Source organism: Lepisosteus platostomus, chromosome 14 (genome assembly GCF_059453375.1).
Source record: "Lepisosteus platostomus isolate fLepPlt1 chromosome 14, fLepPlt1.hap1, whole genome shotgun sequence".
In the NCBI taxonomy this organism is placed as follows: Eukaryota; Metazoa; Chordata; class Actinopteri; order Semionotiformes; family Lepisosteidae; genus Lepisosteus; species Lepisosteus platostomus.
Window position 1 is genome coordinate 37729288 of NC_142624.1, and position 12164 is coordinate 37741451.

The window sequence follows — 12164 nt, forward strand, 5'->3', positions numbered from 1 at the left end:
GTTTTGGGTTATGTTTTTGTTGCCTTGTTTTTTTTTTCAATGCAGAATAATTAGGTTTCTATCTTGAAATATTTCAGAACAGAATGGATTTCTTGATCAGTAATTGGAAATCAATATCTCAGTGTTTTGTTCTTCCTAAAAAGAGGATAAAAACTGACTTTCTAGGTGAGTTTCTAAGCTTTTGAATGATCCTACTTAATGCAAAACTCCCTGACAGAGTGACAGAATAACAAACTTGTGATAACATCTCGGCATCCAACCCCAGTCATTTGACAGTGTCTCACCCTTTTAGGTGACAGTAGTTGTGGGTAAATGTCATCATGCGAACAAGATAGGTCATATTGGAAAGATGCTGCTCCATATTGAAAATCTCTGAACTACGCAGCTGTCTTTAACAGTGCCCGGATAATGAAAAGTTACAATAAGAACATAAAAAGATTACAAACAACAGGAGGCCAATCAGCTCATTTGCTAGCTAGAAGCTTGTTGGTCCAGATATCTCAGCCAGCTGTGTCTTGTAGAAGCTGAAGTATCCGACTCAACCACATGCTTGGTTAGCTTGTTCCATAATCCCCACCCAGTGTGCCAGAACAAAACACTTAGTTGAGTTAAAAGAATTAAGTTGTTCTGTGTGACATATGTATGTTATGGCAGTCCAAAAGGAAAAAAAAAGGCAAGGGGCATTTGGTTAAAGTAGGAGTGTGATTATGGATGAGCGTACAGGAGTGTGGTAGGTCCTAGCTGAAGGCTGCACAAGGATTGATGTTCATGTTTGCACTGTCTTGATTCTTGGCCTTTGTTTACAGGGTGACGAAGACCTCCTGACGGTGTGCATTGGGGAGATCTTTCTCGACTTTGTCAATATGCTTCCAGCTTTTCAGACTTACTGTCTCCAGCAGTCTACATCTGTTAACATGCTCAATTCCCTGGAGAAGGAAAAAGAGCTACTCAGGTGCTGAAAACCAGACTCCACTGAGTAAAAAGGCAGTAATGACTCTCTGTGGAATAGGATACCCAGGACAAGTCCTGTTAGCTTGCACTTGTATCAGCTACATCTTTCTGTGGAGATATCAATGAGTCATTGAAGTTGATGCTCATACATACTGTACTTAAGATATTTCAGGTGTATGCAAAGAATCATTTGAGGGATTTAAGGAAAATGCTATAATACATATTTTGAGACATGTTTGAGTCAGTGGTGACTTCCAGTGCATTGGATTTCATTTAATTAGGAAGTACATTATTAACTAATATTTATTAACATTAATATTTTGCAGTATGAATTGTTGCCTTTCACAGTTCTGTCTAGGCTGTGAGGTGAGAGGCCGGTTAAAGCAACGCACTCTGGCTTGTCTTTGGCAGGATCTTTCTCGACGTCTCCCAGAACGACAACACTGCCCTGCGTCGCATGAACCTGCGGTCGTTCCTGATGGCGCCGCTGCAGAGAGTGACAAAGTACCCCCTGCTGCTGAGCCGCATCAGCAAGGCCACTCACGCCTACCACCCTGACCACAGCAGCCTGAGGGAGGCCAAGAGCCGCGTGGAGTCCCACCTGGAGCACATCAACATGAAGACCAAGCAGGAGGGCGCCCCCTGGTCCCTGCGCTCCTTCCGCCGCGACAGCCGGCGGAACCGGGAGCTGATCGACATCGAGATGCGGGAGATGTCCATGAAGACGGTGGGCTGGCCCCGCGAGGACACCCGCTTCGTCATGGAGGGGCAGCTGCAGCTGTCGCAGCCCTCCGACGGCCAGTGGGCGAAGAAGGGGAGCAGGGCGCTCAAGTTCCAGAGCGTGCACGGCCTGCTGATGGTCAGCCTGAAGAGGGCGGCGGAGGGCGGCCCGGAGGGGGCGGCGGGCGGCGCGGACGAGGCGCAGGACCCCGTGCGGGACGGCGTGCTGGTGCTCATCAAGGACCGGAGCAGCGGCAGGCTCTCCGTGCTCCGGGAGCCCATCCGCCTCGGCAACTGCGTGGTGTCCTCTGACCCGGACCGCGCCGACACCTTCGAGCTGCTGGACATCCGCCGGGAGGCCTTCGTGTTCCGCGCGGCCGAGAAATCTCGGACGCACCAGTGGTTCCGCACGATCAAGAGGTACTCCCGGGAGCTGGGGCTGTGGAGGAAGCGGCGCAACGCGTTGCCGAATATCATGATCAGCACAGTTCAGAACCGCACCTGACGCCGGGCACAGGAGTCGAGCACAAGCCCTGGCTGGGCGATGGTGGAACTAGAAAACCTTTATCCTAAGATTAACACACTTACCACTTTGCACCTTTAAGGGAGACCTGCAATCTCAAACTAAACGGACCTGACTAGAAAGATTATTTTTGTTCGGCCTTGGGAGCAAGCAGATCAGTTGAGCACTTTGGAGAGCGCCGTTTGGTATCAAATACAAACACAAGAAACAAGGCAATACAGGTCACAGGATGTGATCGGCAGTCCTTGCTGGCTGGAAAGAATGTTTCAGTACCGATGGCAAAAAAAACCTCCATAATAATTAAAAGAAACTGACATGACGCGTGTCCGTGTTAATAAAGCAAGCATGATTGAAAACTACTGCAAAAAATAAATTGTGAGAGTTCAAATTGTTTGTTAAAATGCACAAGTGAGTGTAAATACTTTAGTAGATTACCAGTTGGAACTGTAACACAATATTCTTTATTACTCTTGAGTTTTTTTTCAGGAGCAGTCACTGCAAAGGTTCCCATCGTGTTACTTGTAAGTCTTTACCCAGATGCACTAGGGATCTGGGGAAGATAGGCTGGGTATCCTCTTATCTAGCTAAGCCTGTACTGATGCCCACTTTTTCCTCAGTGAAGGATTCCCCTCCTAAAAGCACCAGCATTCCCTGGTAATGTCTTCTGAAAGTGAAAATCATTCCTGTTATCAAGCTTGACCCTGTAGTGCAAAGAAGGAAAAGACAATGTTTTAAAAGAAATGTTTTGTTTTTTTATATTTCAAGCTTTGTAATTAAGAGTCACAAGACAATATTTACTAATTTTGTCAGCGGTTATCTCCATTATATGAAAAGTAGAATTACATTGAAAATTCATCCGTGACCTTATTCTCAATTATTACACACTTCATATAATGAGACATGCTCTAAAAGAGACATCTTAAAGTCCTCAACACTGTCTTTTTTGGAGTTAGGACTTCTACCTGGGGATTACTAGTGAAGCTGGAGGAGTCCCTTATATTTAGTTACAACTTACAATACAATACATTAAGTTGCAACTTGAACAGCAGAGTAAAATAAAATTGGCGACTACACAGTATAGAGTATGGTGATGCAGGGCAAAGGGCTGAGGTAATTAAGGACAAGGTCATGGAGTGAGGCACAAGCACTCATGGTGTGTTTGGTCCGAGCTACTGGGGTGGTTTTGAGATTGTGTTTTTACAGTTTGGTTTCTCAATCTTGGAAACGAGTTTGCTACTTATTGTGACAGTGGCTGTCCGGAGTATTTCCCTTGTCGTCTTTAATTTGGTTTAAATGAGAGCTCTGCATTATTGCCTTTCCATTCCTGCACAGTATTGTGGGGGAAAAAAGACTAAATCTAATTATCTCTTATCTCAAGGCTGTTGATTTAAGATTATTTTTAAAGCCAGGCTGGCTAAGTTCATGGATGTCTTGTTATTGTCCGTCTGCACCTGTGTGCCCAGCAGCTGACTAGCGCCCTCTCCAGGGCACAGCCCAGCCTTACATCCTCTGCTTCCAGAATAGACTCCAGTTTACTGCAACCTCCCCCAGGAAGAAGCGGCTCTCCAATACTGGATGGATAACTTCGCTATAGAGATGCAATAAGCAGTAAAAACACTGCACTATCCTTACTGTTAGAACTAGCCAGTGATGTCCTGCTCCCGTGTAACAGCTTCCAGTTGACCAACATCATAATTCTCTTGGCTTCTACTTTTCTGGACTTGTGAGAATGTACTGTACATATTGTAACATTAAAGGAACCTCCATCAGTCTCACATGTCTGAGCTACTGGGGTGGTTTTGAGACTGTATTCAAACGTTTTCTATATTTAAAATAAAGACCTACATATTTCTTTTCTGAAAAAGACTGAATTGTATAAAAAAAACATTGACTTCTTTGCAGCTTTGTTTTGTTTTCCTCTTCCTTGTGATATGTACATTTTTTCATAAATCCACTGCAGATTAGGCTGTCTCTTCTTGGTGTCATAGCAGGTTACGGGAATTTTCATTAGTGCAGTTTCTCCGATTACTTCAGCACAGTAGTGATTATTTCCTGTGTGGTCTCAGAAGTCTATATTCAATGCTGAATACACTATCAACATCATGAAATATAAACAGGAATTCAAAAGAACACAAATGCTTCCTTTAAAAGTATTAAGATGTAGTAATGGTTTCCAAGACACCATAAGAGATCATCCAAATGCTTAGGGCAATCCCTGCTCATACAATAACTCACAGATTCAGCAAAACAGCTCTTTATTAAATGTTTGTTACACTGTGCAGGTGCTAAAATCAGTCACAAAAAAGTAAACTTATCTTATTGCTCAGATGAACTGATAAACGTATTCCTAGCAGTTGTGAACGTTGTTTCTTTGAAAGAAAATTATCTTAAGCAAACCAATCAAAGCAACCATTTATCTGCAATAGTGTACAGATAAATGGTTGTACTTGTTTGAAAATGCTTTCTTTCCTCTTCCAATACTGAAAATCTAAAATGGCACCCTGAGCCAAACCCCCATATGCATAAAAAGATTGATCTTTTCTGAAAAACAAAGATATTGTCTAAAGTTTTCTTTAAATGTAGTTCTCGGAAACAAAACGCTTATTTGTTGTACTTAAGGATTTTGATCACAGCCAACATGCATTTAATTAACAAAACTTGAGCACAACTTATGATGAAATGCCAAGGTGATTTTCACAAAAATGATTGGCCTCAAAAAATTAGCTCACACCTTGAACACATTTTTTTACTTTCTGAACACCCTTCGCAACACTAAGTAAAACCAGCAATGGCCAAACATCCAAGATGAATGGTGAAATGTGTCTTTTTTGGTAAAGAAATTTTCACCCTCGATGATTACATCAATGCATCCCCGTAAATCTAAATTTTGAAACAGCAGCAGAATCCAATTACAGTACACTTTTTAATGTACTTAAAACTCTTCTGGTGGGGTGAACGTATTAAGAACATGATTTTTTTTTCCCCACTTCAAAAGGGGACAAAACAGCTCAACAGAAAAGATACAGCAAACCCACTGTGACAACCACTACCTTCTCTCCACACCATTGCTTACAAAAAGGTAAATTCTCTTTCCTGTGAAACACCAAACAATCCTGATAACTATTGGCACATTTTTTTTCTGAGGTAAAAGTATCAGTAACACATGTGAAGCTTCAAACTGGACATTTTGAAGGATGAGATTCATGAATATTTATGCACAGAGTGGCTTCCCTATTGCGATATCGTACAGACTTCATTCAAGGGAAGATAAGACATGGTTTTAGAAGTGCTTTCATGGCCCTCATTTTCAGCATTGTAATAAACAACAAAAAGCTAAAATTAAACATTTGCTTCACATGATCTCATTTAACATTTATCAGGCACTGGCACGTATACAGTATATAATTCCAAATGAACACAAATAAATCCGTTAACTCACAGAGAGCATCTGGGTTACAATATTTTATGGAAATAAAACAGAGGAAACTGGGGATGGAGATTTAATTAAAATTATATTTTAAAATTAAATTAGTGAAAGGAAATTGTATACCTATCTTGCACATCAGTTTTAAAAACTTTTTACATAAGTGCCAAGGGATATTTGCATATTCTTTCACAGGATGTGAAAGGCTGTTTAACAACACTGTTGCAGAGTTTCATGCAAGCTTACTACTTAATTGACAAAACTTTTCGGTCTGCTTCAAAGTCTGCTTCAAGAACCTCTTAGGACAATTCCTTTCTGAATAGTTCAGAACCGTTGTTCCTCTGCAGTTAATTCTACAGCAGTTGCACGTGGCTGCACAAGGGGCCTGACAGGGTCAATACAAATCATTCACAAATCCCATTAGAATAAAGAGTTCAGATATCTCGGCTCAAAAGACAATTAAGCCACAGAACAGTAATGAAACTTCATCATACGACATAAAAATAGGCTTACTGGTATGTTAAATGACTACGACCTGTACAAGAAATGAATGGAGCAAAACAAAATATATTGAACTTCGAAGCTACAAACAACTTGAACAGCTGCACAGTCCTGCCACAGGATCAGAGAAGAGCTCAGGTTCGCCCTCCGGCCCCCCGCCCTTCTGCTCATCTACAAACTACGCTAAGAGACGCGCTCCGGCTGCTGGCCCCTTCTCCCCCAGCGCTGGTGCCACCCCTCGCCCGGCCCTCACTGGTCGCCGGTGCTCGCGCCCTCCTGCTCCTTGGCCAGCCCCCGGATGGAGAGGTCGTACACGACCTCCTCGATCTTCTTCACGTCGTACTTCAGGCCGTCGTAGCGCTTCCGGAGCGGGTCGTTCTTCAGGTTGAGGAGCCGGAACCCTGAGTCGAGCTCGTTGATGAAGTGGGAGATGCGCAGGGGCCGGGTGTAGTCCCCCGCCGTCACGCTGTTCACCGCCAGCCTAGACTGCAGGACAGGACAGAGCATCGGGGACAGAAATAAGGGACGTTTGAAAAAGCACCCCAGTCTGAAGGACTTAAGCAGCTAAACTTGTAGATGCTGAAAAGAGAAGAAAAGCAACACGAAGGCTGAAGAAGGCAAGAAGGCCCCACAGCTGAAACACTGTGTTTCTTTTCTTCTCTTTTCAGCGCAGAATAAATCTTCACCTGTTCCTTTGCAGCCTACGCCTGCCGATGCAGCTGCCCTACCCGAACTATTTTTAAACTTGTGGATGCCGTAGCAACAATATTTAAACCCTTTCAGAGTCAAATTATTTTTCTGGATCTAGAAATATTCAAATCAAAAGATGATCTAATGAGGTTTCATTTTCAAAGAGAATCGTATTCTTTACGGGCTCATTTTTCAGAATTGCAGTTCAGACTACACTAATAATTATATTTCCTTGTTTTCTTATAGCAACTTTTTCTCTCAGAAGATCCCAAACGGCTCTACACCTAGGAGGGAAGCCACTCTGTGCCCCGATATACAGCAGATCATGTAGAGAAGTGATAAAGTGCAGTACCCATTGAATGAAGGGGAAAATGTAGTCTGGCTAAACGAAAGAGGCCAGGACCTTTTGATTCATGACCAAACAGGCAGCACCTCAGTTTTTCACATCTCATTCAAGGGACAACACTGCCATACTGAGGCACTGGGTGTGAAATTCTGCCTCTGAGGGAGTAGTGCCACCTTCTGGTGCACCAACACGAGGAAAATGATGCATTTAACCCAAGCTAAAGCACCAAAGCTTTAGAACATACCACTCAGATATTAATGACAATTCTCTGTCCTTTCATCAAAACATTTCATTGTCACAGATAACACTCAGTGGGATTTACAGAGCACAGCTGTGCTCCTGTACGCTCCTGGTGCACACATCATAAACAATCTTCTTTAATTAAACAACAAGCCTTTTCTCACTCTGTTTGCTGTGCACGTCTGAAAGCACTTTGCCAAAAGTAAATGCTTCAGGGAAGATAGAGCTTCACTTCATATTAACCTCTCTCATCCAGTCCATGCATTGAATGTGAAAACATGTGAGAAGAACAGTGTGCAAGAGCTATATATATAGCGAAAGTCAGTGATGATTGTTTTGAAACAGCTGAGTGAGACTGACTTGTGTATTACCCTCCCAAACGTCATTCCCATTTGTTATTTAGTTCATGTTTTTATAACCTGCATGCAGAAACCTGAGTTTGTCTACATTAAAGGTAATCTGCCAGGTGTTTTCCCTATCATCAATATGATCTAAACCTTTTTGAAATTCATTTGCTGGCTCATCAGTGGTTGCTGATCCACCTAACACAGTACCATCTGAAAACGTAAGTATTTTACCAACAGTATCAGAATAGATTTATTGATATAAATTAAGGAGCAGTGCCCCTTGTTCAGATCCCTGTAGGATCCCACTTATTATATCACCCCACTTTTCCCCATTTATCTGTACCCTACATTTTCTGTTCGACAATTACTTTTAAAACCAAACACACAAATTACTTTTCAATCCAATCACATTTCCCCGAATGCCTACTGCCTGCGGTTTCAGAATTAATTGTTTATGATTAACTTTTATTCAAGCCTTTAGAAAATCTAAACACATCATATCATATGCTCTGCCTGTATCCACTACTGATGTTGCTTGTTCAAAGAACTCTCAAAAACTTACGTTAGGCAATACCTATGTTTTCTAAATCCAAGCTGACCATTTCCTAGGATGTTATTTTGATACAGATGATCCTCTAGTTCTTATAATCTTGTCCATTCCATTACATGTAATAAAGGCCAGACTTATTGGTCTACAATTCTTTGGTTAGGTTTTATGTCTTTTTATGGATATGTACAACATTTGCAATTCTCCAGTCCCTGGGTACTATCCTGTCCTAAGCGAATGTTAAAAGAAGAATAATTATCTGCACCTTTTAACAGATTTTTGTTTGAAATTCTCCACACAAAGCATTCTTAGAATGACAGATTTGACAGAGAAAATGCTAAGTAAACATGTTTGTGTTGTGCTGAAACGGAACAAAGTGCTAACAGTTTCTCACCAGCTCACTGGCCAGGGTTAATATACCTGACAGATAATCTTCAATGTCAAGATGAAAGCCTTTCTCTCTGTCCACTTCAACTGCAGGAAAAAAAAGAAATTTTACATGAGGCAGAAGGAATTCCGTTTAAGAATATAGACTTCTTGACATTTCTGCTCCACATTTTTTTGAAGGAGTTGTGACTAAAATATAATAACACGTTTTAGTGAACATAATAAAAGATCTATTCAGCTCATCTAGCTTGAGAAGCTAATTGCAGTACATACCCAGACACATCAGTGACACAACAGTGATCTCTTTTTCCAAACTGTTCTAGCTATTTGACAACAAGCAAAACCATATGACAAACAATTCCATCAAAGGCAATAGCACAAAACACATTTCGCACAAGAATACCACATCTGTACTTACTGCCTAATATTCCAGCAACTTCTTCTCTCGTCACTAGAGTTTCACCTTCCAAATACACAACAAAGGCAGCCAGAAAAGTTACACGCTGCAACACAAACCTCCAGTGTTCGTGGAACCTGAGAAAAAAGAATGAGCACAAATTATACAAAGGACATAGACGTCACTTAACTGGGCAACATAAAACTACACAAGGTTTAATACCAATAGTCAATGTGCTCTAATGAAACTGATCCCTCCCTTTCCTATTTTCCTCATCTTCACACTGTTAATTAACACTGGCTCTATAACGTATATCCTCACCAACAACAAAACAGCAAAATAAGTGATATTACTCAACCTGCAGAAAAGAGACTTAGAGATGGCCACAGAAGCAAAGAGGGTGAGGAAGAATGATTGTACCCATTTATTACAGACATTTATATTTGTTCTTGGAGAAAAAAGACTGTCCATGGTGGACAGTGAGGATGAACAAATGATCAGACTGCCTGCGTGCTGCAAACTGCAAGACGAGCCATCTTGCAGTTTGCAGCACGCAGGCAGTCTGATCATTTGCTTTGTGCTTTCAGTCACCTGTAATACTGCTCAGCTGGAAACTTGGTCTTCAGATCACCCAGGTGATTCCTTACAGTGCAGAAAAGTTCCCGAGCCTTTAAACATTTATTTGGAACTAAAAAATATAAAGCACATAAAGGCAATTATTAATCTCAGTAAACACACAGAACAACAAATGTATGCATATTTCAAAGTTAAACAGGCCTTCAAAAGATTCCACTATTGGACAGATTCCTGAAACTGCTCCCGTACTTACTGTCCTTGAAGCCTGAGGGTTGATGGACACTTTGAAGTACGGTCAGAATTTCTCTCGCAGTTTGCTCTAGTACCTGCACAACTTTTCTTATGTCCTGAAAAGCAGACAAGCAAAATACAGTTTTCACGCCTTTCCGTGTAAAACACGTTAATTTGCGTAAACGGGGTTGAAAGTTCCCCGAGAGTCAAAGGATTAACATAATTTAACATAAGTTTTGATTGAAATGCCACCCAAAAAAAAACCAACACAAAATTAGTATAGAAACATCTTGTCTGTCATAAAAGATGTTAACACACAGGTATAGTATTTCTATATTTTATATAAAATATATTAAGGCATTCGTATTATCTTATGATGAAGACAGAAGGGGGTATTGGTCGGCGTGAAAACTGCAAATGAACAAGTAGAAGTTACTTCTACGTATTTTCACACACCTGAAGATGGCACTACAACCGAAATGTTGTATTTTTTTTTTACTTTCTACTTTCCAGTGCGGAATTAACCTCTTTTTGTTCATTAGCATTATCATAAATTATTATACGCTTTAGCCAAGAGTATTACACATTGAATAATTTCAGTACCTCTCTCACATCTTGGTCCGCGCTCAGATATTCCTGAATGTTGCTGAACATTTCTGTGACTGACATTTCTCACGACTTATCGTAATACTAGTACAGCAAGTGATTAAAAATACTGAGGTAAACTGAAATCTAAACGCACAACCATCAAACAAAAAAGGACTGACAACGTGCTTCCACTGGGTCCTTTCTCGCCGTGTCGCCCTCAAATGATGTCACGGATACTGTAGGAAAATTACAACGACGGCGTTTATTTGCATTTAAGATATATATTTTTTGCAATAGGAAAAGGATGCGCTTTATATGTAATTAAATACAAACGTGATAACACTCAAAAGAATTATAACTGATTGGAATTGAGGTCAACATTTTTTTATTTCGCACATAAGATCAGGCACAAGAAAACCCCCCAAGTCTTTGTTTGGGGTTGTTTACAAACATGACGGTGTGAACGGGCTGACGAGTAATGTTATAGTAAAATGAAAAAACAACAACAACAACAACAACACAACAACAGTAGTGCATCAGTAGTGTGTATGAGATAAAAGAATTAAATGAAGAGTCGCTTCGGGGTGAGGTCGACAGTGTGAAATACAGACAGGGGGCCGAGGTTGTAGGGATTATATTGTGCTCTCATTTCCAAGAAAACGAGGGAGCATGCTGAAGGGACAGCCTGAGTCGTATTACCAAAAATGACCCAGCGTATTGCAGGATATTGTAGTACCTCTTCCAGTGGTTTTATTATACTTTCAGATGCATGTTTGTACATACACCACCAGGCAGGTTCTGCGTTTTCACTTTGTGTTACGAGTCAACACCTTACAAGTTTTGTTCAAGACTTCAGTGCACCTCAGTACACTTTTCCATTTACGAGGTGTCTTTAGATTTTTGATGAAAATGACTCGAGGCGTCTCCGACATACAAATTAGCTGCTGCATTTGATGTAATGCTAATCGTGTTGACATGCTTTGAGTGAGTTTCTTCTCCCCTAGATTCCTACTTACTGAGGAATATCTTCCATCTTTCGATTAACTTGCCTGGACTTCGGGGAAACGAAAAATAAGTTATCAAACGTCACATAAACAAGGGCTGGAAATGGAGCCCCACATGGAACCCACAGACACACGGTGGATTTGCTATGGTTGTGTGGCTGATAAGAGACTGTAGAAGGGGTTATTGTATTGAATGAAAGTTGAGAAACGTTCAGGCAGGGATAACAACCACAAATCAAACTCGCACATCGGTGCTTAATCGCCATCGTTACGAAATTGGCTACATATACAACTCAAACGCCTCCCTTCCTTTCGGTGCTGCACCTTGGTTTGCTGAGCCTGGATGGGGCTGGAGTCGCCTCGTCCTTTGACCCGGAGGCTCCCGATTATCCAAGGATGTTCCCTTCAGCAAACTATTCTTCCAGTTGAGAAGGAATAAAACTCTTCGCTCAGTCTGAATGAACAATTGATAAGATTCAACCCTCACATTATTATGAACTGCATTCAAACTAATTTTTGGTACAATTTGTTATTTGGGTTCTGTCCCTGCTGTTCTAACCTTTTTTGTCTTTAAAGGCAGCTGTTTCTTTTTATCTTTTTTCGCTGTGTAGGGATATGTCAAATATCAGGAACAGCTATTCCACGAGAGCTTGATGGATAAATTCTTAACCCTGAAAGAAATGACTTGTTTT

General features: G+C 41.2%; 2 protein-coding genes across 5 annotated transcripts in view; one reads left to right on the plus strand and one right to left on the minus strand.

Annotated features, from left to right (window-relative positions):
* arhgef49 (Rho guanine nucleotide exchange factor 49) overlaps positions 1-2582 on the plus strand; it is a 35139-nt gene extending 32557 nt beyond the window's left edge. For all 4 annotated transcript variants that reach the window (XM_088606131.1, XM_088606132.1, XM_088606133.1 and 1 more), the window contains exons 7-8: positions 807-952; positions 1363-2582. In XM_088606131.1, the coding sequence (XP_088462257.1) occupies positions 807-952; positions 1363-2176 (960 nt within the window). In that variant the 3' untranslated portion in view covers positions 2177-2582. The remainder of the gene's footprint in view (positions 1-806; positions 953-1362) is intronic.
* A 1850-nt stretch (positions 2583-4432) lies between these two features.
* On the minus strand, positions 4433-10688 carry tsn (translin). The gene is made up of 6 exons (XM_088606138.1): positions 10484-10688; positions 9903-9996; positions 9665-9761; positions 9095-9210; positions 8684-8763; positions 4433-6605 (listed from the first exon to the last, which is right to left on the minus strand). Exons 1-6 carry the CDS (start codon positions 10547-10549, stop codon positions 6369-6371), a joined length of 690 nt encoding a protein of 229 aa, XP_088462264.1. The 5' UTR covers positions 10550-10688; the 3' UTR covers positions 4433-6368.
* Between the last annotated feature and the right edge of the window lie 1476 nt (positions 10689-12164).